Genomic DNA, 25,820 nt, shown 5'->3' with positions numbered 1-25,820 from the left:
TGGCACTGACACATCCCACAGTGTAACTTCCTTGTAGGGCTGAAAGTGAGGGAAGTTGATAAGTCACTCAGTCGTGTCTGACTCTTTGCGACCCCCATGGACTGTAGTCCGCCAGGCTCCTCTGTCCATGAGATTCTCTAGGCAAGAATACTGGAGTGGGTTGCCATTTCCTTCTCCAGGGATCTTCCCAACCCAGGGATTGAACCAAGGTCTCCTGCATTGCAGGCAGATTCTTTACCATCTGAGCCACCAGGGAAGCCCCTACAGGGCTAGAGGTAGAAAAACAATTCTTAGTAAAAAGAATTAAACCAACAAGAAAAAGACCAACAGTCATCAGGAAAAAATGAGCAAAGGATGAAATAAGAAGTTTACATTAAATGAAATTTAAAAGGGTAACATATAAAATATGTTCAACTCTAATCATAATTACCAGACAGTACTTTTCATCCACCAGCATCTGCGAACAGCCAAGAGCAGTGACCTGAAGGAGAACTAGCACTACTCTCCCTATTGGGTATAATCTTTTTAAAAAGAAACAGTCAGTATCTATCAAAAGTTTGAGGGCATACATCTTTCGACCCAGAAATTTCATTTTGGAGAAGTTATTCTACAGATATAGTCACATGCACGCACGAAGAGACATATATAAAGACATTTATTATTTTCACTTGGTTGGTGGTGGTTTGGTAAGGAAAGAAAATCAGAAGAGAAAAAAAAAAAAAAACTTAAAAGGCCTTAACTAAGGAAACTGGTAAACTGGTACCATAAATGGTACACATATCAACATGGAATACTACACAGCCTTTTAAAAAAATGAGATTGCTCCATCTGTTCTTATTCATCCATTTGTGCATTAATTAGGAAAATATTTACAGGGAAATACCACATGAAATAGATTTTGCCCTCAAGGAACATACAGCCAAATAAGTGAAACAGAAAAGAGAGTAAACAAATCCAATGAGACTTGAAATAAATGTTCCATGGAAACCAATGGTACAGAGGGAGCCAGTAAGAGGGAGAACCCACTTCAGAAAGATCGCTCAGACAGGGGACTTCCAAAGTAAAATTTAAACTGAAACCCAAAGGGAACGGCAGTTAGCCACCATGGGAAGATTCAAAAGAAAGAATTCTAGACAAAAGGAACAACATGCGTGAAAACCCTAGTCTAGAAAGCTGGTGCAGAGGCACAGTAAGGACGTGGCAGAAAAGGGCAGGAGGAAGCATCAATACAGGTAGCAGCTGTGCTCTGCTCTGACAGGACCTTATGGGATTCGGTCCCGGTTCAAATGCCTTGGCACCAGGCAGGAGAAAGACGGTTCAGATTTAGGTTTCAAGAAGATAACTCTCACACACTAAAGAGATGCCAACTACAATATACACTGTGGGAGGAAGGGAAAGTTAGAGGAGAGTACACAGACCTCATCTACATTAAGATAGAAAAACATACATCAGCGCTTAGAAAAACCTACGTATAGACATATTAAAAAACTCAGCTTGAGTAACTGCTCAAAAATAGGATTGAGAGCTGGGGGAAAGGGGGAAATTTTACTTCTCATTGCATACCCTTAGTTTCACATTGAACTTTAAAAAAAAACATAAAGATAAAAATTTCACACTACGCTCATAATTCAAAAATTAAATCAAGGCTTCCCTGATGGCTCAATGGTAAAGAATCTACCTGCCAATACAGGGGACACAGGTTCGATCCCTGGTCCGGGAAGAGCTCACAAGCCAGGGGACACCTAAGTCTGTGCGCCACAACTACAGAGCCAGAGCTCTAGAGCCTGGGAGCCGCACCAAGAAAAGCCACTGCAGTGAGAAGCCCAAGCATCACGACGAAGAGCAGCCCCCGCTCGCTGGAACTAGAGAAAGCCCCATGCATAGTAACAAAGATCCAGCGGGGCCATAAATAAAATAAGTCCTTTTTAGAAAGCCAATCTGCCACACTTGAAGGTGTTATTCCAATCATCTAACTAGTGATTTCCAGAGCACTAACTGTTAACTAAATACAGTGATGGTGGTGATTTAGTTGTTCAGTCATGTCCAACTCTTGCGACCCCATGGACAGTCTACCAGGCTCCTCTGTCCATGGGATTTCTCCCAGGCAAGGATACTGGAGTGGGTTGCCATTTCCTTCTCCAGGGGATCTTCCCAACCCAGCGACTGAATCTCGGTCTCCTGCACGGGCAGGTGAGTTCTTTACTGCTGAGCCACCAGGCAAGCCCCACAAAATATAGTATATTCCCAATATCTGCTTCACATTTTCATGACTTCTCGCTGCCTCAGAACCAAATTTCAGCTCCTTCACTCCCGTTTCCATACCTGTTCCTGTCATTCTGAGCCACCAGTCCATCCTAGTCTCTCTCTATCCCAACGCCACGCACTCCCTCCAGCCTTTCCTCAGCCAACCTGGCTCAGCCAGAAACTCTATTCTCCTTCACCACCTTCACCAAACCAAATCATAGTACTGTATGGCCCACACTAGGCCCTGAAGGCACAGGAGAGAACGAGAAAAGCTCCTCCGTAAGCAAAAAATTACAACATTACACCCCAGTCCTCGTGCAATCTATAGCCTAGAAGAAAAGACAGATCTTAACCATGACTGCACAGCAGCTAAGAAACCAGCACCGAGAGGCGTGCTGCGGAAGTGAAGAGGGCACGTGACAGCAGGGGATCTCGAACTCAAAAACGGTCTCAGGAGGCCTCTCAGACGAGCAGCTAAGAAACCAGCACCGAGAGGCGTGCTGCGGAAGTGAAGAGGGCACATGACAGCAGGGGATCTCGAACTCAAAAAACGGTCTCAGGAGGCCTCTCAGATGCAGTGACTTTGAAAAGAGACCTAGGAAATGAAATCATGGTGGAACACAGTCAGGGAGACTGGGGCCTGAGCGTCAGCCCACTGCACAGTGAGGCAAGGCCTCATGAAAAAGCATCAACTCCAGCTTAAGAGCAAGGAAATGAGGGGACTTGCTTTGGCAGCCTTTGGCAGACTTTTAGCATAGAATTTACTTATTAATATTATTTCTGTATTGTCTTACCCTGCGTAGGCCCTGATCCCATTAAAATGTAAGCTCCAGAAGAGCAGAAATCTCTGTCTTGCTGGCTCAGCGATATATTTTCAGTGCCTAGAACAATGCCTGGCACATGCAAGAAACAGCTGTTGAGTGAAAGAAGGAATGAAGGAACGAACAGACGAATTCTTTAGAGAGAGGGGAACGGGATCTGTGGAGTCCAGCCGGGAAGCGGCAGTCTAGGTGAGAGACAAATGACCATTTTCTCTTAAAAGGAGGGGTGCTTGCTTCGAGCTTCACGCAGACATCACTCTCTTTAGAAAGCCTTTCCAGTCCTATGCCAGGTTAGGCATCACTGCCCTGTGATCACATTACACCCTGCCCCTCCATTAGGACGGCCCCTGCCACACTTCATCTCCAGGAGCGACCTGACTAGCTCACTCGCTCTCTCTGCTGAATCCCCAGAGCTTAGCAAATCAACACATTACTTGTTGAATGAATAAACAACCATCCATCAGCCTCCAAAGAAATCAGTCTGTTGTGACAAGACAATCTCCTGAATGATGACTCCAGTGCCAACAGCACTCTCATCTCAGGAGCATCGATGTTAGAAGGGGGTGAACCTGTATCCCAGGAGACGGAGAGGCTTGTCCAAATTCCCATATCTAAGTGACACACAGAAAGGGGGTGCTCTGCATTAATCTGGAGCAGGGGCTCAAGAGCCACACAGGCTCGGGTTCTGCCATAACATTTTGATGAAATATTGTCAACACTAGGCAAAACCAACTCCAGGTATTCACCTTCATGTCTTAATTCTCTCTCAGTCAAGCACTTTTCTCACTGCATCACACAATTTCAAGTTTTGAAACTTATGTTTTCAAAAAAAAAAAACTGCTGTTAAAAAGAAATATATAATGCTACCCACATAAGGATTTTTAAATAAACATTTCATTAATTTTTTTAAAAAGTCAAACTTTATGTGGTAGTTAGCTTTCAAAATGAAGGGTCACAGTTTGCCAACAAAGGTCCATCTAGTCAAGGTTATGGTTTTTCCTGTGGTCATGTATGGATGTGAGAGTTGGACTGTGAAGAAGGCTGAGCGCCGAAGAATGGATGCTTTTGAATTGTGGTGTTGGAGAAGACTCTTGAGAGTCCCTTGGACTGCAAGGAGATCCAGCCAATCCATTCTGAAGAAGATCAGCCCTGGGATTTCTTTGGAAGGACTGATGCTAAAGCTGAAACTCCAGTACTTTGGCCACCTCATGGGAAGAGTTGACTCATTGGTAAAGACTCTGATGCTGGGAGGGATTGGGGGCCAGAGGAGAAGGGGACGACAGAGGATGAGATGGCTGGATGGCATCACTGACTCGATGGACTTGAGTCTGAGTGAACTCCGGGAGTTGGTGATGGACAGGGAGGCCTGGCGTGCTGCAATTCATGGGGTCGCAAAGAGTCAGACACGAGTGAGCGACTGAACTGAACTGAGTGAATAAACCTGATGACTTCAACTCAAGAGGTAGGAGAAATAATCCAATGACATCATTTGATTCTCTTCCTCAAGCAATAAAAATTCCTGTCATTCATTCTGTAATGCCAATCTGCCTTGAACTAAACTCAGTTTCTAAAGTTATTTAACGCATGGAAATACTGATGAGGGAAGCAGTGGAGGAAAGCATTAAGCTATAAATTCTAAAGCAGCAGTTCAAGAAATGGAGATAGAGGAAAGAAGCCAACAGAACCAGTAACCATTTCTTTTACTCCTCTATTTCAGTACAACTTGCATTAAGAGAGCTTTATCATCCAACCCAAGAGTAAAACAGTGAAAATTCTGTTTTACAGAGAATATGGTGGGAAGGGTAGGTGATATTGCTATAACCAAGTAAGTGAAAGTGAAATTGCTCAGTTGTGTTCGACTCTTTATGACTCCATGGACTATAGCCTAACAGACTCTTTCATCCATGGAATTTTCCAAGCAAGAGTACTGGAGTGGGTTGCCATTTCCTTCTCCTGGGGATCTTCCTGACCCAGAGATCAAACCCAGGTCTCCTGCACTGCAGGCAGACACTTCATCGACTGAGCCACCAGGGAAGCCCCAAGTAAGTAGATCACAAACATGTAAAAAGAAGCTAAAAAAAAAAAAAAAACTGGCTGCCTTTTCTGCAAGCCTAATATACCTGCTGGGTTTCCCTGGTAGCTCAGCTGGTAAAGAATCTGCCTGCAATGCAGGAGACCCCAGTTTGATTACTGGATAGGAAAAATTCCCTAGAGAGGGGATAGGCTACCCACTCCAGCATTCTTGGGCTTCCCTGGTGGCTCACACAGTAAAGAATCTGCCTGCAATGCAGGAGACCTGGGTTCGATCCCTGGATTGGGAAGATTCCCTGGATGAGGGCATTGCAACCCACTCCAGGGGAGAATCCCATGGACAAAGAAGCCTGGCAGGCCACAGTCCAGATGCAACTGAGCAGCTAACCACAGTGCACCTGTTAATGGTCTACAGCACCCACCTGTGAGGCAGTGAGGCCCAGCAGCTAAGAGCAAAGGTGCTGGGGCCAAAAGGCATGGGCTCCGATGAGGACTCACTGACAGTGTATGTGCTACCTACCAGTATGCCTCTCTGGATCAGGTTTTCTCATCTGTAAGATGGACACAGTATCTCATAGGGGTTATTAAGAAGATGAAATCAGTAACAGATGAAACATACTAGAACAGAGTCTGGCAAGAAGCAAGCAAGCACTCAGGGTTGGCAACCTGATAAAATGGGCAGCCCGCACCCCCAACTATCAAGTGTGCTTCTCTCCTGCTTGGCCCTGGGTGTTCTATCCTGGGATCATCACTCACTCTGAAACTGCATGATACAGAATACAGAACTAATACTGGTGCTGCTGCTGCTGCTGCTAGGTCGCTTCAGTCGTGTCTCTGTGCGACCCCATAGACGGCAGCCCACTAGGCTCCCCCATCCCTGGGATTCTGGTGCTACAACACCACAAAAAATGTGTCTAGGGGAACCTCCAGCACACTTGCGTGGATCAGCTGATCTGTGTATTCTTCCTAGTGGGTGAGCGGGGCTTGTCTTGGGTGGAGAAGGGAAGGAAAATCTGTAACAAAGACAGATTCAAATAGTCCTCCCCGACACCGAACACCCCATTTTTTCCTAGTGATGTTGGTGTCAAATACCACCTCCACCACCTGCGATTCAGACCACACCTCTCCTGCCTCTCTCACCACAGATAGTCTACTTACCAACCCCAAATTCTGGGCTCACTGGACCCAAGTCCTGCTACTCGTCCATATGGGAAGCTATTTGGGAGTTTACTTCCATCAGCTGGTTTTTGAACAAAACCTTCACTGCTTTTGAAGAAAAAAAAAAATTACTGCTTCAAGACATCATGGGGAAATGTTCTATCTGTGTACAAAAAGCTATACACCCTCAGCTCAGTTCAGTCGCTCAGTCATGTCCAACTCTTTGTGACCTCACGGACTGCAGCACACCAGGCTTCCCTGTCCATCACCAACTCCTGGAGCCTAATAGACCCTCAAGTCATATACAAAAATAAAGCAGAACTTCCAGCAATCCTGGGTTCAAGAAATAGGCTCCCACTGATGATGTGTTTTCCAGATAACTCTGAGTCAAACAGAAGACTCTTTCTGCTTAATTTATTTGCAAATCTAAATTTTAGCACACATTTCTCTAATTATAAAGCTGTGTAATAAACATGGTTGAATAAATTTTTTTTCCCGAAAATATAAAGCCTCTGTAGCATCATCAGGAAAGTTATTCTTGGTTTAGCAGGGAAAAAGGATACTGATGTCTAACAGTATACTTTTTGATTACTAGGAAAGAGCTTTTCTTTTTTCGTTTTTTTAATGATTCCCTTCACACCAGTTTTTTGTACTTATTATTTGGCTCTTTCTACTAAAGCAAAAGTGCAGTGCTGAAAATCTGGCTAATGAGGTGATAAAAATAATCACTACTGTGAACCTACAGTATAAACCTCATTCAACTACCTTACCATAACTTTGAGATGCAAATATTACTGTTCTCTCTTACAGAGCAACAGAAACTCAAATAAGTTTAATAAATATCCCAGGAAAAAGGTAGGTATTAGAACCAAACAAAGCAATTTAACGACTGGTGATTCTTCCCTCTGCTTCACCCCTGACATCTAAGGGATCATGAAATCTTCAACCTCCAGTGTTTCCCCACACTGTCAACTTGGCTCCATTCTAACACCTTATTTTAGGCCCCCATCATTTCTTGTCTAGATTAAAGGAAATGTATTCTAATTGGCCCACCAAACTCAAGCTTTGCACTGCTCTAATCCATTTTCCACATCACAAATCAAAATCAGTTCAGTTCAGTCGCTCAGTCCTGTCCGACTCTTTGAGACCCCATGAACTGCAGCACGCCAGGCCTCCCTGTCCATCACCAACTCCCGGAGTTCACTCAAACTCACGTCCATCGAGTCAGTGATGCCATCCAGCCATCTCATCCTCTGTCGTCCCCTTCTCCTCTGGCCCCCAATCCCTCCCAGCATCAGAGTCTTTTCCAATGAGTCAATTCTTCACATGAGGTGGCCAAAGTATTGGAGTTTCAGCTTTAGCATCATTCCTTCCAAAGAAATCCCAGGGCTGATCTCCTTCAGAATGGACTGGTTGGATCTCCTTGCAGTCCAAGGGACTCCCAAGAGTCTTCTCCAACACCACACTTCAAAAGCATCAATTCTTCAGCACTCAGCTTAGTTCACTGTCCAACTCTCACATCCATACATCACCACAGGAAAAACCATAGCCTTGACTAGACGGACCTTTGTTGGCAAAGTAATGTCTCTGCTTTTGAATATGCTATCTAGGTTGGTCATAACTTTCCTTCCAAGGAGTAAGCGTCTTTTAATTTCGTGGTTACAGTCACCATCTGCAGTGATTTCGGAGCCCAGAAAAATAAAGTCTGACACTGTTTCCACTGTTTCCTCATTTATTTCCCACGAAGTGATGGGACCGGATGCCATGATCTTCGTTTTCTGAATGTTGAGCTTTAAGCCAACTTTTTCACTCTCCTCTTTCACTTTCATCAAGAGACTCTTTAGTTCCTCTTCACTTTCTGCCATAAGGGTGGTGTCATTTGCATATCTGAGGTTATTGATATTTCTCCCAGCAATCTTGATTCCAGCTTGTGCTTCTTCCAGTCTCAAGAACAAGACAAAAGGAAATCATTCCAGAAGACTCCTTACGTACAACACACAATGGTTTAAAAGAATGTGGTAAACCATCTCCATGGAACCTCCAAATAAGATTCAATTATTTGAATAGAAAAGGAACAAATGTTTTAAAGAGAGATATAACAAACTGAAACCACATGAATCCACTCAAGCACTTGGAAGGGAAAAAGGTAGAGTATAGTTGCCAAGAAAAAGAACTGCCTTAAAAATACCACAGATCAATGGGGAGAAGAAAGAATGGATTTTAAAAAGATGGAATTATCTATAATTAGCACATACAGTCTTCCAATGCAAGAGTACTGCTTAATGCAGCTGCTAAAACTACAAGGTATTCCAAAAATTTACACTTTTTATCTGCATCAGCAACTCTCTGTCTGCATAGACACCATCAAAAACAATCTCTTACCTAACAAATCTAAACTACACAATGTGAAAAGTAGTGGTTTTGAAGTAAAGTGGAGTTACTACGGGATTCTAAAATAATCAAATTTAAAAGAAAAAATGTATTGCTTCTTATATCAGAAATAGTTAAAAGCAAACTAGAAATAAAACTATTAAAATTTATCTGAAAAACAAAAAGGCATTCCATAAAATTATTTTTTAAATATTTATCTGAAAACTATATCCTACAGATTGCAGCTTAACAAATTCATTCAGACAAGCGGTGTTGGGAACTGTACACCACAGTCAAACTTACACAGGCAATGAAAATCCATCATTATTTAAGAGTATTAAGAGGATCTTAAAAATCACCTAAGGCATACAAGGAGACAATAGTGAAAAACAGTGGATTTCTTTTCCTCAACTTTCTACTTTTCCCTATTTTTCAAATGAACAGAGGTTGGAAATTCATATACAGTTTGTCGAATGACGCCTCCCTGAAAAGAAAACCAAGAACACCCGTTGATGAAGCAAAACCAAGCTTATGATTGATAGCACCTACTACAGTAAAGGGCACTAGCATTTTGAGGCAATTCTGGAGGTTTCACTGGGATCAGTTCAAGGCCTGCTAAAAGCCACAGTTCCAGATCCTAGCTTCAAAAACTGCAGTTTTTGAAGTGGGGGGCCATCCCAGGGATCTCCCCAACCACAATATGAAGAAAACTTTCACATAGGGGAGAGCTCCAAAAGAATCAACATTTTTTTTGTTGTTCAAAGTCCATAAGACCAAGTTCACTGGGAAGCAGATGATCATGGGACCTAGAAATTCACCTTCATGCAGGCTCCAGGAGCCAGTGAGTTCAGAAGGTTTCAAGGGTGTTCAAACAGGATAAAATCTGCATTGAAACCCATATGAAAATCTTGAGGACGTTCCTCTGTTTTTTGTCCCTGGGAGTCTGGGGCTGGTAGATCTCCCTTCCAAATGCTCAACCACCAAGGCCCTGCACACAGCCAGGTCTCTGATTCGAGATGGCCAACCACAATTTGATGAGCCAGTATAAGATGTTCACAGAAGGTTTGCCTCAGGCTGCCTGTGCTGTGAGTACTGTACTTCTCCTCAAACAAATGAAATCTGTAACTCAAACTCGGGTTCTTATCTTTCTACATGGCATGATTTCACCAAGCATAATTTAGAATTACAATAGATTCTTTCAAAAGCTTTTGTTATCAGTGGTTCATTTGAGATGCCCCTTAGGGAAAAACAGGGGGGCAAACTCTCAAACATCTAGAGTTTTTGCATTTTTTAAATCAACATGAAGAAGCTTCCAGAAGAAATTCAAATGCCAAATCTGTTTCCTTATGAAATTCACAGGGAAGACAAGGTTCATAGAGAACAGCAAAGGCACAGAAAAAGCCAAATGAAAAACACAAAAAACTTACAACTCTCTCAAACCTACTGGTCTTTATCCTGCTCTTCCTGTTTCTCTATTCTATGTCCCTCCGCTCTCCCCTGCCCTGTTCTTCCTTCCCCTGAGTTGTTCCCCTTTTCTCCTGGCTGACCAGAAACCTGTCAAATGAGGGCAAGTCCCTATGGCTGAAGTAAACCTCGATCTCATTCTGAACTGAGAGGCAGTATCAAAGATTTCCCAAAGCCTCCACAAGATAGAAGTTTATAGAGAAACAGAGTATTCTAGGAGCGTATAATCTAAGGTACCCAAGTTTATATCACCTGGTTCATACTGCTAGCAAGAGCCTCAGGTAGAAAATAGTGGATTAACGGGGAGAAGAAGAAGACCCTGAGAGTGACTTGAGACCCCTAACCACATAGAAACAGAGGTTTAGAGAAACCGTACATGATGGGCAAGGTCTCTGGGAGACTACCACCAAAATCTGCCTGTGAAGTTACGCTGGGCTCTAGTGCAGTTCTGCTGGCAGAGAGAGCAAAGTCCTCGGAGACACCAGAGATGGCCTCTTTAATGCCCTTAGACAGGAATCAAGGGGAGATCCTGAAGCACTTGCAACCCCAGCTCTCTCTTCATGTTTTGTGAGCAGCCTTAAACCAGAAATGGGAAATTTCATGAATAAAAACTGGATGGAAAACAGCCACATTTTCAGGTCTTCAATTTCATACCATACATTTTAAAGGAGCCTCAAAACAAAAGCAGAATAAGGCCCAGAATAAACTAATGCCCTTACAGATAAAATCAGATGCTCCCATTCCAGATATTAATATAGTCTTCTGATAAAGACACCAGCAGACTTTGTAACCAGAAGTGACAATCAGTAAACAATTGCTCGGTATTAGCCAAGAAAATGAAGGAAAAAACTGTAACAGACAGTGTTTCAAAAGTGAATCAAGTACCCATTTCACCCATCAACTCAAAAGGAGAAATTTCACTAATTACTAATTACTGATACTGCTGGTACACTATCAACCTTAACCCCACCATTGTTACACATGCCCTCTCTGAGTGTCAACAAAGTACTCAGATAACAGGTATCTCTAATACTTGTCACATTTTCCATGTGCCAGTAACCAGCTTTGAATCTTTACTCAAGGAACATTCTGGAGAAGGAAATGGCAACCCACTCCAATATTCTAGACTGGAAAATCCCATGGACGGAGGAGCTTGACAGGCTACTGTCCATGGGGTCGCAAAGAGCTGGACACACCCGAGCAACTTCACTTCTCCTTTCTCCTATGAGACACTAGACTCATTGACTCATAAGAAAGAATGCAAATAGAATTTTTAGATCAAATGCTCTCCTAATGACCTCTTCCTTGAATTCCTGAGGACTCTGTTACTCATCAAAGCAAAATTAATTTGGACTCCAAGCCCAAACTGAATATCTCAAGAAGGCCAGATTTCTTGTTCTCTCTCTCTATATATATATTTATTTATTTATGTATATAAACATACAATTATACTGGCAGAAGTATTAGGGCTGAATAGATCAAGGTTCAGAAAACCACTACCCAAAGGCTGGGCTTTCCTGGTGGCTCAGATGGTAAAGAATTTGCCTGCAATGAAGGATACCCAGGTTCAATTCCTGGGTCAAGAAGACCTCCTGGAGAAGGTTACCCAGTTGAGTATTCTTGCCTGGAGAATTCCAAGGACAGAAGAGTCTGAGGGACTACAATTCACAGAGTCACAGAGAGTAGTACACGACCGAGTAACTAACACATTCAGACTCTCTCAGATGAGAATGTAAGGAAGGACTAAAACCCAAAAGCTGACCCCCTACTCAAGAAAACACTTACCATGCTCTTCCTGGGGTCTTTCAAGGCTGCGATCAAGGTATGGGCCAGATGGCACTTTCACTTAGAGGCTCAAATGGGGACAAATTCAACGTCATCCAAGGGACTGGCAGGATTTATTTCCTTGTGACTGGGGAACTGATAGCCCCACCTTTCTGCTGGCTCGGAATGGAGATCACCTTCACTTTGATCCTCAAAAGGTGTCTGCCATTCACTGCCATGTGGGTTTCCTCAATATGGCTGCCTTCATCATCAAGCCAACACCTAGAATCTGTTCTCTCGTCTCCCAGAAAGGAGTCTTTTGGATAAAACACAATTACACAATTATATTTCATCACCTTTGCCATATAATGTAATTAATTACGGGAGTGACACGCCATCACCCTTTGCCATAGTCTCTGAGTGAAGGAGGTGAGGCAAACTGAAGAAGAGGGGATTACACAAAGGCGCAAATGCCTGGAAGGTTCATTATGACTCAGCAATTCTACTCCTGAGTATATATCCAGAAGAACTTCAAACAGATGTTCAACAATATACCTGCACACAAATGTTCACAGCAACAATATCCACGATCACCAAAAACTAAAAATAATTCAAATGTCCACTAACCAATTACAAACACATTTCCTACAGAAACAATAACCCAATACATTTCTTACAGCAACAAAAACAAGCCAAAAAAAACCCCACAAAAAAACCCCAGTGGCATTGTCATGCAAGGGAATATTACTCATCCATAAAATCAGGGATGAAATACTCATGCATGCTACAACATGAATCCTGTATTCTGCTTCACTTACTATTAAGCATATCTAAAGTTCTTATTTTCATATATAGTATTTACATTTATAGAAGATTTATTTAATTTCCTAGTAGGTTCAAATTCTCTGGTGAAATTCTTTATATGTTTAGCTATTTTCTCCACATTTCCCCCAAATTTCTTTAACACAGTAGTCATACTTATTTTATAGTCTTTTCAGCCAATTTTAGTATCTAGAGAGACAGCACATGCGGGTCAATTCTAATGTCTGTTTTACTGTTTCTCTTGGTTTTACTAGTTAGGTGTTCTCTTTCAGTGTGTCTAATAAACAGGCACTAAATGGCAGATAATTTATATACAACGGTATGTGTATAAAATGTATCTCCTAGAACACTATTCATCCAACAAATACTTAGTCAGCACTCACTCTGTGCCAGGCACCACGTGCAAGCGATGCAGTAAAAAACAGCACAACCCTTGTTAGCAAGCAGCCTACTGTCCGGAAGTAGATACTCAACCCACCTCTACAATGGGCAAAAGGGGCTATAAAACGAGGCTGTTGCTACACATCTTACCCCTGTTACCTCTTCTCTCTCCCTTGATGGCTCCAGTCATGTAATTCCATACTACTTGTTCAACATCAAGTACTCTTTAACCTCATTACTTTGGCACTTGTGAACAGTTTCTACTCAGTAAACCTTGCTTTTCTCCCTGATTATCACATGACACGCCCTGTGACGGCCTTACCTGACATGCAAAACCTCGTTAAAATTGTGAGTCAACTCTACCCTAGAGCATGCCCTTTCCCCATTCCCTGCCCTGTGTTTCTTATTTTTTGTGTACTGTTTTTCTCCTTCTATAGCATATGTTATATGAGGGCAGGAATAGTTTGGTGGTTTTGGTCTAGTTTGATCCCTACTATATCCAGGCACTTCAAACAATGTTACACAAAACAGCATGTACTATGTTAAATATCTACTGAATAGATGAGTAAACAGTTTTAAACACGATAAATGAAGTATAGGATTGTTGTTGTTCAGTCACTAAGCTGTGTCCAACTCTTAGCAACACCACTGTCTGAAGCTGTCTTTCACCCCAGGCTGCCCTATCCACTATCTCCTGGAGTTCACTCAAACTCATGTCCATTGAGTCACTGATGCCATTCAACCAGCTGATTCTCTGTTGCCCCCTTCTCCTCCTACCTTCGCTCTTTTCCACTGAGTTAGCTCTTAGCATCAGACAGCCGAAGTATTGGTGTTTCAGCTCCAGCATCAGTCCTTCCAATGAATATTCAGGACTGATGTCCTTTAGGATGGACTGGTTTCATCTCCATGCTGTCCAAGAGACTCTTAAGGGTCTTCTCTAGCACCATTGTTAGAAAGCATCAATCCTTTGGCACTCAGCCTTCTTTATGGTCCAACTCTCACATCCATACGTGACCACTGGAAAAACCATAGCTTTGACTAGACAGACCTTTGTCAGCAAAGTCATGTCTATGCTTTTTAATATGCTGTCTAGGTTGGTCATAGCTTTTCTTCCAAGGAGCAAACATCTTTTCATTTTGTGCTGTGCACAGTGATTTTAGAGCCCAAGAAAATAAAATTTGGCACTGTTTCTACTTTTTCCCCATCTATGTGCCATGAGGTGATGGGACTAGATGCCATGATTTCAGTCTTTTGAATACTACATTTTAGGCCAGCTTTTTCACTCTCCTCTTTCACTTTCATCAAGAGGTTCTTTAGTTCCTCTTCACTTTCTGCCGTAAGGGTGGTGTCATCTGCATATCTGAGGTTACTGATATTTATCCCAGCAATCTTGATTCCATCCTGTGCTTTATCCAGTCCAGCATTTCGCATGATGTACTCTGCATATAAGTTAAATAAGCAGAGAGACAACATACAGCCTTGACGTACTCCTTTCCCAATTTTGAACCAGTCCATTGTTCCATGTTTGGTTCTAACTGTTGCTTCCTGTCCTGCATACAGTTTCTCAGGAGACAAGTCAGGTGACCGGTTATTCCCATCTCTTGAAGAATTTTCCATAGTTTGCTGTGATCCACACAGTCAAAGGCTTTAGCACAGTCAACGAAGCAGAAGTAAAGGGTTTCCTGGAATTCCCATGGTTTTTCTATGATCCAGCAGGTACTGGCAATTTGATCTCTGGTTCCTCTGCCATTTTGAAATCCAGCTTGTACATCTGGAAGTTCTTGGTTCACATACTGCTAAAGTCTAGCTTGAAGAATTCTGACCATAATCTTGCTAGCATTGGAAATGATTGCAATTGTACGGCAGTTTGAACATTCTTTGGCATTGCCTTTCTTTGGGGTTGGAATGAAAACTAACTTTTTCCAGTTTTGTGGCCACTGCTGAGTTTTCCAAATTTGCTGGCAGATAGAGTCCAGTACTTGAACAGCATCATCTTTTAGGATATGAGATAGCTCAACTGGAATTCCATCACCTCCACTAGGGTAATTCAGGGAAAATATATAGTAGAGGACCTAACGTAATACATACAGTCAAGCAATGCCTCTGTGAGAAATGTTATGTTTAAGCCAAGACCGAAACTATGTGGAGAAGACAATCAAGAGCAAAGACTGAAGCAGAATCAATACACCCATGTCAGAACTAGGCACAAAAGTTTCAAAAATCTGAACGATATCACAGGAGACTGGCTCATCCGATACAAAGAGCAAGCTGACACAGTTTCAGTTTGAAGAGACAAACACAGGAGAACTATTCAAAGGATTTAAATCAGTCATCATTGAAGAGTTTCTAAGCACAAGCATATGATCAAATCAGGATATGTGAAACATCACTCAAGTTTTAGTGTCAAAAAGTAAGTGAACGGGACCAAGACTGGCTACAAGGAGAGGACTTAGAAGGTTGGTGAAGTAATCCAGTCTATATGATGTTAGTTGGAACCTGGAGTTAGCGTGAGGACCAAAAAAAAAAAAAAAAAAAGGTAACAGATCAGAAAGATATTTAAGTAATTCTCTTCAGCAATATTTATCAAGAACTCCTGAGTTTCTAGCTGGTGAAATGCTGGCATTTTCTCAGGCAGGAAAGAATGAAAAATGAGAAGCTTATAGTAAGAGTCAGCAAACTTTTTTCTGAATAGGCCAGCTAGTAAATATTCCAGGCTTTGTGCATCTCTGACACAGTTATTCAACTCGGCCATCCTCATGGCACAGCAGTCACAGACACTTGTAAAGGAAAAAGCATGGCTGTGTTCCAATAAAATTTTATTTACAAAAACAGGTGTTCATGGAGCCATCAAATGGCAGTCCCTGGCTAGAGAGAAGAGGATGAGGTGGGCTTCCAACTTGTTACTTTTATGGTGTCTCAATGTCATCAGGTCAACTTGTCTAAGTAGCAACTAGATATGCAGTTCTAAGGTGATATCTTTTGGGGCCCCAAAATCACTGTAAATGGTGACTGCAGCCATGAAATTAAAAGACACGTGCTCCTTGGAAGAAAAGTTATGACCAACCTAGACAGCTTATTAAAAAGTCCATCTATGGAGAAGGAAATGGCAACCCACTCCAGTATTCTTGCCTGGAGAATCCCGTGGAGGGAGGAGCCTGGTAGGCTATAATCCACGGGTCGCAAAGAGTCGGGCATGACTGAGCTACTTAACTTTCATGCCCAATATGGAAGAAAAGGGGGGAAGAATAGGTAAAACTATAAAATTATAGTTTAGAAGTTTATTATACTATAAAAATACAGTTTAGAAGGGCATTGTTGTATGTCATAGGCCAGGGGTAGATATTTTTGGCTTTATTACCCATACTGTCTTTGTGGTATGAAAATTGCATCAGATTATACTAAATGGTGAGCATTACTGAAGTTTGAATTTCATATAAATCCTTCACTTGTTTTGGGGGAAAAAAAAAAAAAGTCCATCTAGTCAAAGCTATGGTTTTTCCAATAGTCATGTATGGATGTGACAGTTGGACTATAAAGAAAGCTGAGCACCAAAGAATTGACGCTTTTGAACTGTAGTGGTGGAGAAGACTCCTGAGAGTCCCTTGGACTGCAAGGAGATCCAACCAGTCCATCCTAAAGGAGTTCAGTCCTGAATACTCATTGGAAGGACTGATGCTGTAGCTGAAACTCCATTACTTTGGCCACCTGATGCAAAGAACTGACTCATTTAAAAGACCCTGATGCTCGGAAAGATTGAGGGCGGGAGGAGGCGGGGACGACAGAGGATGAGATGGTTGGATGGCATCACTGGCTCAATGGACATGAGTTTGAGTAGACTGCAGGAGTTGGTGATGGACAGGCAGGCCTGGCGTGCTGGAGTCCATGGGGTCACAAAGAGTCGGATACGACTGAGCAACTGAACTGAACTAAACACAGTGTAACATATGTATGATATGACATGTTAGCACATAAAGTTCTCCTGATCTTTAATCTCTGAAATTAAATTGTGTAAGTTGTTGTGTAAGTGCCCAGAAAAATAACTGGGGAAATCCGTGTCCTACTTACACTTTTTATAGACCAGTCACTGAGGACAGTTTTATATTGTAAAAGATGCAGACCACAGCTAAGGGGTAAAGTGTGAAAACGACACCAAGTGAGGACAATTGTTCTAAGGCTGTGAAAGGACGGAGAACTAAGGCGGCAGCCCTGGTGCGACAAGAGGTTCCCGTGCTCTCAGAAGAGGAGGAAGACAATTTCTCTCCCCACAAACTGGAAGCACCGTGGTGTGAGGGACCACCGGCCTCTTTTATCACCACGCGCTACTCACTAAGCTCAGGGGTCAGTACCTTTCTGACTGACTGAGCTCGTTTAACAGCAGTGATAATGGAAGGGTGCTAAAAGACAAGGAGAGTTTTAAGACATGGAAGAAAGAAAACACCGTCAGTGAAGACTGCCGCCCGTGAGGGCGATACAGCTGACATCTGGGACATCTGGCTTTATGGAGGATGGGAAATATCCTATTCATTGTAAGACGAAAGAAGAAAAAAAATGGATGATTACGTATTAAGGTAAATACAGGTAAATATGGACAAGAAGTTGAGGATACTTCCTAATCAGGGGCCCAGCTTGCCAACAATCCTGTTATGCGTGAGATAACCCAGCACAATGATGAAGAATCGCCCAGTTCAGAAAGGGTAATAAGAAACACTGAGATGAAAAGGTCTTCCAGACTAATTCAAATCGCAAGGTGAAAGTCTACAGAGAGACTCCTTTCTCATGAGAAAAAAAATGAATTAATTTTTCCTTGATGGTGGGGAGAAGTGTAGAGAGGGAGGGAAGACATACACTCTGACTTCTGCCGTTCTTCCTTAGAAGAAGCTGCTGCAGAAGCTGTTGAGGAGATGTCCCTGGGATCTACAGTGACACACAGCTATACCACTCTCCACCAGAAACACGTGTATGACTTATGTTTTATGCATATGGACAGGAGCTCAACGGAAAGACACAGCAACATCATGTTTCAAACATTAAAGAAAAACCACCAATTAACAAAATCCATATAGCTAACGGCACATTTCTATATCACCAAATTTTCTCCTATGAAAGTCAAATACTCATTAAATACAATGCTTAAGTGGCTTCTTCCTCTTTTTAACTTGTGCCACTCAAAATAATCCAAGTGTAAACAACACGGGTTTTTTTTTAATCCAACATGAATATTTTAAAAAGCAAAAACTGCATTTTATCTTACACTTTGGACAAAATGTTTGGTCTCAGGACATGTACTGGAAAGATTAGAGTAAAATAGTTTCTCACCTTGACCACTCCATCAAAGCCAGGGATTGTGTTAACCTTTGCTTTCTTAGCTAATAATTTGCTTTCAATCTTGTCACCCATGGCTTGAATAGCATGTGTATCAGGTCCAATGAAAATGACATCTTCTGCTGCCTGTGGAGAAAAGCAAGTAGAAATCTGTAACAAAAACATCACAGTGCTTGATATGGAGTCACAGTTTCATAATGAAAACCCGTATGTATACTTACTAGTTACTCACAGGCCATAGACAACTTAAAAGCAAGCATTTGAGCCAACACGTTACAATATATGATACAGTATTTCATATAGTGTAAGTGTGCAAAGATACCTGAAACAAAGTCAGGTCAGAGAAAAATAATTAAAAGAACTCCTATGTGATATTAACAGTATTCTTTGGAAAAGCAAATTCTGTGGTGTTGGAGCTGGATCTAGTACTCTGCCACCTAAACAGTAAATTCACCTCTCAAATGTCTTACAAATCTCTGTATTCTCAATGACCCACAGCACAGTGCATTTTCAATGAACACCAACTCTCTGTCAGACTTTGAGCTAAGTGGAGGGGATAACGTAGACAAAAATCACAGGATATCAATTAATTCAAGGGGACATGAAACAGATCACCAGTACCTCAGAGAAAGAGACAAATTAAAGTATGGAATTTTAATATCCTTGTGACTACAAGAACTGAATAAAGAATACAGTAGCAATTTACCAGGTAGAGTTAACGGTTTCAATAAAAGCTACTAAAATCACATTTAGTTCCCCAGCAATAGGCCCATCTCTCTGTGTTGATGTTATTAAAGTAAACAAAAAGCTCATGGACACTAATAAGGAACAGAACAGAGTATGATGGAGTTAGTGCCACTGTAGAGCACAGTCTAGAGAAATAAAGAAGGGGTTTGCTGAGGTAAAGGATGTGGTCACTGGGTAGAGAATTGAGGTTAGATACGAAAAAGCAAAAATCAGATTGCAAGCAGGGCATCACTGGAACAAGGTGCCTAACTGTTGATTCTCTCACCATCTCTGGCCACGGTCAGTATAAAGAATAAATCATATAATTAACATCTCATATTCTATCTACTGGCACTGCAGCCTGAAAAGGCTCTTGGCTTCATTTTCCTGATGGGAATATCATCCAGAGTAGCTGCTGCAGTGTGTTGCTTGGTTGCTCTCTGCCATCATGGCAAAGAGGATTCACCCCAAAGACGTCTGCTTCTTGCAAGAAGAGCTATGACAAACCTAGACACCATATTAAAAAGCAGAGACATCACTTTGCCAACAAAGATCTGTGTAGTCAAAGCAATGGTTTTCCCAACAGTCCTATGTGGATGTGAGAGCTGGACCATAAAGAAAGCTGAGCACCAAAAAACTGATGCTTTGCAATTGTGGTGGTAGAGAAGACTCTGGAGAGTCCCTTGGGCAGCAAGGAGATCAAACCAGTTAATTCTAAAGGAAATCAACCCTGAATATTCATTGGAAGGACTGATGCTGAAGCTGAAGCTCCAACACTTTGGCCACCTGATGCAAAGAACTGACTCATTGTAAAAGACCCTGATGCTGGGAAAGACTGAGGGCAAGAGGAAAAGGGGATGACAGAGGATGAGATGGTTGGATGGCATCACTGACTCAATGGACATGAGTTTGAGTAAACTTTAGGAGATAACAGCAAAGGACAGGGAAGCCTGGTGTGCTGCAGTTCATGGGGTCGCAGAGAGTTGGACATGACTGAGCAACTGAACATTAAAAGCAGGAGATGCAAAGATAACAGGGAATCAACAAAGGGAATATATGAGGAGATAAATATTTGGGAGATGATATGACAATTTCAACTCTACAAAGGCTGAGCCAGTCAAGTGTGGGATAGTCAAGTGCCTATGTTCAGGAGATAAACAGAGACATCTGGAGGTTATAAGGCCTTATAAGATGTATAAGGTTATATGTCTAGGCTAAGATTTGGATGTTTAAAGGCATCTAACAGGAGGAAATTAAAGATTGTAGATAAAGTCACTCAGATAAAATGTACAGAAAAGCTAACGCCTTTAAACTCAGGCACTCACTCTGACCCAAAAGCAAAACACAGGCACTCACTCTGACCCAAAAGCAAAACAGAAGAAAGAGGAATTTTTAGGATTCTGAGTTTAAAGCCTCTTTTGTGTGACAAGGGGGATAACAGGATAATAACCACCTTGCCAGTTTGATGGAAGGACTGAATAAAATAATGTTAAACAGGAAGCTGAGTGCCACAACTCTTAGTTCTTGCCTCTTACCCAGAAGTCCTGATAAAGAGAACACTAGAATAGGAAGACAGCTAGGTTCACAGGACCCCATACGCACTACAGGAATGCAAACACCCGCAGTCACTAGTGTCACCACGAAACTGTCAGTCACTCAGTCGTGTCTGACTCTTTGCGATCCCGTAGACTGTAGCCCGCCAGGCTCTTCTGTCCCTGGGATTTTCCAGGCAAGAATGCTGGAGTGGGTTGCCATTTCCTTCTCCAGGGGATCTTCCCGAACCAGGGATCGTACCCGAGTCTCCTGCATTGCAGGCAGATTCTTTACCATCTGAACCACAAGAGAAGCCCGGTGTCACTACAGCTGAATGCCAGATGGGAAATCTCCTCAGCCATAACTGGTGCTCATGAAGTACATCTCCATCGAATGCTTTTATGCAGTTTTAACAGAAACTCATTTTCTTATGCAAGAAAATCATATGTGAAACCCCCAAAACGGACAGCAGATAGAAAACTGAACCGCTCTGCTCGAGGGGAAGTGATGGAAGGACTGCACCCCACATACTCTGTGTCTCTGGAAGGATCAACTAGTCGCTTTGCACTAGAGCAACAGTCATGCTCACTTCTCTTTACCTCACCCAATAAACGCTAACTCAAGAGGAAACGATCGTGTTTCAACTGTCAATTGTCTTTCCATATTCTCATTTTACTTGCCAAGATGGAGGAATTTTTATTATAAATTGTTTTAAATACCACTGTGCCAGGCAGATGTAATCAAGTAATCAGTATACCCACACAAAGAGCTGAAGAAATGACATAAAATGAGAACATCCAAAATACATTACGATTATACAGTAAAACTTCTGATTAACAACGGCCAGGAACCACTGATTAACTAGGCTTTTTTCGTGCATTCTAATTTGAGGAAAATTACTCACCCCAAAATGCAAAATTACCAAGAAAGAACATGCACATCAAGCATTTTAGTGACTATTCTTACTGCCGTTCAACACAAAGAAAAAAAGCCAGTGGCACGCTGAGTAACTACTCAAACAGATGTTTCAAGGGACTAACTTCCTTTTTATCTTCTTATGTTTGGATAGTACTCCCTGGGTTAGCCTTTAAATGTAATTATGGCAAATTGAGACAGCAGTATCATAGCTCCTGACCCCCATCATTCTTTGACAAAAAAGCAAGGCTAAGATGTATGGTAATGGCAAAGTGACAAAGCATGTTTCAGAAGTCCTAAGTTTTTGACCAGAGTCCTTTGTGTGATTTAGAACTTAAGGCCAAAATTTATGCACTAATAAGCTTTCAATACTCCACTGTTAACCCTGTATCTTTTCTTATTCGTTTTCCTTAATCACCAGCAAACCTGTTTGACGTGACAAAGCAATAAAATTTACTTCTCAAACTAGGCTTTTCAAGGACCATTTAAATTTACCATGAATGACAAATATAATACCTAAATACAGGTAAATGTATAATGGTCATGAAAAAGAGGAATTTTTTTTCATCATCATCACATCATTATAGTAATACGTTAAAAAATTACAAAAAGCTGAAACCACTGTTCCTAATGGCAAAAAAACAAAACATTGTTTTCATCTTCTAAATTCTGTGATTTCATGGTTCTGGTTGTATTTTGATAAAAAATGGGGAAAAGGGTTGAGTCTGAGCAATATGTTAAGGAAAGAGATTTATTTTACAATAGGCTTTATGTTACGAATGCAGGACAGAAATAATCATCTGTAAAAATTAGAATGTATGATATATAATTCATTCTTAGAAATTCCATGACAGTAAATTGCAATACTATGAATTCAGATTCTTTTTTTCATGTATACAGTTTAGACTCATAAAGAATTACTACTTGGATAAACTGTAAAAACAGGGTCAGACAGACAGGAGACATAGCTATGAAAAAACTGCCAAATTGCCTAAAGTACCTAGATTCTGGATTTTAATTTTTATTCCTAATAAAAGAAAAACGAATTTCTCGTAGAAAAGGCCAGTTTCTGGGCCTTCTCTGACTGGGCAGAGAAGTTAGCACATGAGATTAAAAAAACTGAGTCAGTGAGAAAGCTTTCAAAAAATTAACATAGTTATCTCAAAAGCACATATTATATAAAAACGGCTACCCACTGAATGTGTTGATAACAATATGAGCATCAAAAAGAATAAAAGAAATTACAAGATTAATTCATCTTTTCATGACCTCAGAATAAATCTTTTCCTGCTATCCCTGTCAAATATTTGAACTTCTTAAGCATGTATCACCATTTTAAAAACCATATAGCTCTCTTAAAAGCAATATATGGGAAAACTAATTTCACGCATAAAACTAAGCAAAATAAAAGTGTCTAGGTAAAATCCCATATATAGTTTTCATAAGAAAAAAACAAGAACTAGAATAACATCCATGGAGGGAAAAAGCATGAGAAAGACATGGTAACACAGCAGATCAGTGTCACCTATCATTTCAAAACAAACCGAAAGACATTTTAAAATAAGAAAACATGAAATAACATAAATGAGAATCAGAAATGCTCAGAAATGAGGTGACAGACCTAAAGACAGAATTAGAAAGGCAAAAGAAAATAATTTTGGAAATCAAGACTAAACTAGAGGAAAATTAGAGTGAATAAAGAAAACAAATAATGCCTCACAAGAGATAGGAAGTCAAAGGAAGAAACTTTAAAAAAAAAAAAATTTAAGATTCAAGATAAAAGGACAAATACCAAAAATAAACAGAGACCATCCAACATATGAATAAGAGGAGTCTTTGGGGGAAAAAAGAAACTAAGAAAAAATTCTAAAACCCAAAACTCAAGCAAATTTTCTTAAAATTGAAAGTTAACTATTAAACATCACAGCCTACTTGAAAAATTCGACCCAGAGCAAATTGTACCATGATACATTCCAGCAAGACCACTTAAAAAGGAAAAAAAGTAACCTGTTCAAAAGAGAAGTTTAAATTATCACCAGATTTGACAGCAATAAATCATGACAAAATATAATAATGTACTCCACTGAATAAGACATTCAAGAAAAGAAAGGATGAGCCAAGGATTTTAAATCCAACACAACTGACCGCCAAGTATAAAGGGCAGAGAAAAATGTAACAACAAGCAAGAACTCAGGGCCTTGTGAGGAATCCAACAGAACAAGGGTTTGCACACTGGTCTGTGGACCAAACCTGGCCTACGACCTGTTCCCAACCGGCCCACAATCTAAGGACAATTTCACATTGTTTACATTTCTAATTGTTTGGGAAAGAAGTTTAGGAGTGCTATATCATGACATGTGAAAATTACATGAAACGGAAAGACAGTTTTACTGGAGGAGAGTCACGCTCTAGCTTACACGCTGCATGGCCGCTCTCTCACTCCCACCATAAGACTAAGAACTTGCGACAGATCACACGGCATACAAAGCCCCAAACACTTGCTATCTGGCTCTTCACAGAAACGGTTTGCCCATACTAGAGAATGAGCTTCAGGAAACCAAAACAGCTACAGAGAGACTAACCTGGAGACTAACTCTGCAGTTACTCGCTGAACCAAACCTAAATGAAGGCTAAGAAGAGAACACGAATATAGCAAGTGCAATAGTTGGATTTTCTGGCATTATAAATACAGTGGAACTATTTTTGGAAGTGTAGGAGAATAGGGAGATGTGTAAAACTTTTTAAATTTTTCAGTAAATTTTTATATTGGTATTATAATTGTTATCCTTTGCTGTGTGTGTACTACTGACAAATAATTAGGAGGTATTTTAATTATATCATTTCTTCTATCCATGAAAGTCAGAATTCTAACTATGGAAGGATAAAGATACAAGTTAACAAAGAAGAGGTTAAGTAAAAGTTCTATAATCATGAATTTTAGTTGAAAGTATTGGTTCGGCCAAAAAGTTCATTCAAGTTTTCCTGTAACATCGTATGGAAAAGCCCAGATGAACTTTTTGACCAACGTAGTATTACTATAATCACAGTTCGTATTCCTATCTCACATAAAATACAGGCTATATTTAATTATAGTTTGATATCACCACCTATTACAAAACTGTTCCATATTTCATTGATGTAGATATTTATTATATCTATTTTAGATATTAAATTTGTGTTATATATACCCTACTTGGGGTTGAGGTCAGCATTATATCTAAATACACACATATTAACTATATTGATGTCATATATTCTTTTACTATAAGTTAATATAACATAAAGTATATGTAATAAACATGTGTAACATGAAACATGCTAAAATTCTAGGAATACACATTTTATTTGCTTTGCCTATAAATTAAAAAAGCCTAGAAACAACAACTATTAGCAGCGATGATCATGCCTGCCACACAAGGTGAAAGTGAAAGTGAAGCGAAGTCACTCAGTCGCGTCCGACTCTGCGACTCCACGGACTGTCGGCTACCAGACTCCTCAAGCGACACTCCGTGGAGTTTTTCAGGCAAGAGTACTGGCATGGGTTGCCATTTCCTCCTCCAGGGTATCTTCCCGACCCAGGGATCGAACCCGGGTCTCCCGCATTGCAGGCAGACGCTTTACCCTCTGCTGCTGCTGCTGCTGCTGCTGCTGCAAAGTCGCTTCAGTCATGTCCAACTCTGTGCGACCCCATAGACGGCAGCCCACCAGGCTCCCCCGTCCCTGGGATTCTCCAGGCAAGAACACTGGAGTGGGTTGCCATTTCCTTCTCCAATGCATGAAAGTGAAAAGTGAAAGTGAAGTCGCTCAGTCGTGGCCGACCCTCAGAGACCTCATGGACTGCAGCCCACCAGGCTCCTCCATCCATGGGATTTTCCAGGTAGGAGTACTGGAGTGGAGTGCCATTGCTCCAAATACCATTAAAAGAAACCAATGCATCTAAAAAGGTCACCTGATTAAAGGCCTGGAGCAAGAAATACAGTACTTGAGCCTAGAATATCTTATCAGGGCTGAGAAGCTATAAAAGATTATGAGAGTCAAGTCAAGAAGATCAGGAGCCAACTCAGGCACCCTCCAGCCAAACAGTGGCAACTGGAGCTTCACTAGTAATTTCAGCAGACTTAAACCTACAGAACATGTCTCAATCTATGACTTCATAGTGATACTTTTACAAAGACCTGGTTAACTTTGAAGGAAGTTAACCGAGTAAGGAACCAACTTACTACCTCAAAAACTACAAACCAGGGTAAAGAATTATACACTATCTTGCTC

At 41.2% G+C, this 25,820-nt stretch overlaps 1 protein-coding gene across 6 annotated transcripts in view; it reads right to left on the bottom strand.

Annotated features, from left to right (window-relative positions):
- PCCA (propionyl-CoA carboxylase subunit alpha) overlaps positions 1–25,820 on the bottom strand; it is a 361,328-nt gene that overhangs the window by 243,234 nt on the left and 92,274 nt on the right. For all 6 annotated transcript variants that reach the window (XM_027557904.1, XM_027557902.1, XM_027557903.1 and 3 more), the window contains exon 7: positions 18,372–18,503. In XM_027557904.1, the coding sequence (XP_027413705.1) occupies positions 18,372–18,503 (132 nt within the window). The remainder of the gene's footprint in view (positions 1–18,371; positions 18,504–25,820) is intronic.

Source organism: Bos indicus x Bos taurus, chromosome 12 (genome assembly GCF_003369695.1).
Source record: "Bos indicus x Bos taurus breed Angus x Brahman F1 hybrid chromosome 12, Bos_hybrid_MaternalHap_v2.0, whole genome shotgun sequence".
NCBI lineage: Eukaryota > Metazoa > Chordata > Mammalia > Artiodactyla > Bovidae > Bos > Bos indicus x Bos taurus.
Note: the sequence above shows the minus strand (reverse complement) of the source record. Positions and strands in the feature narration are given on the sequence as shown.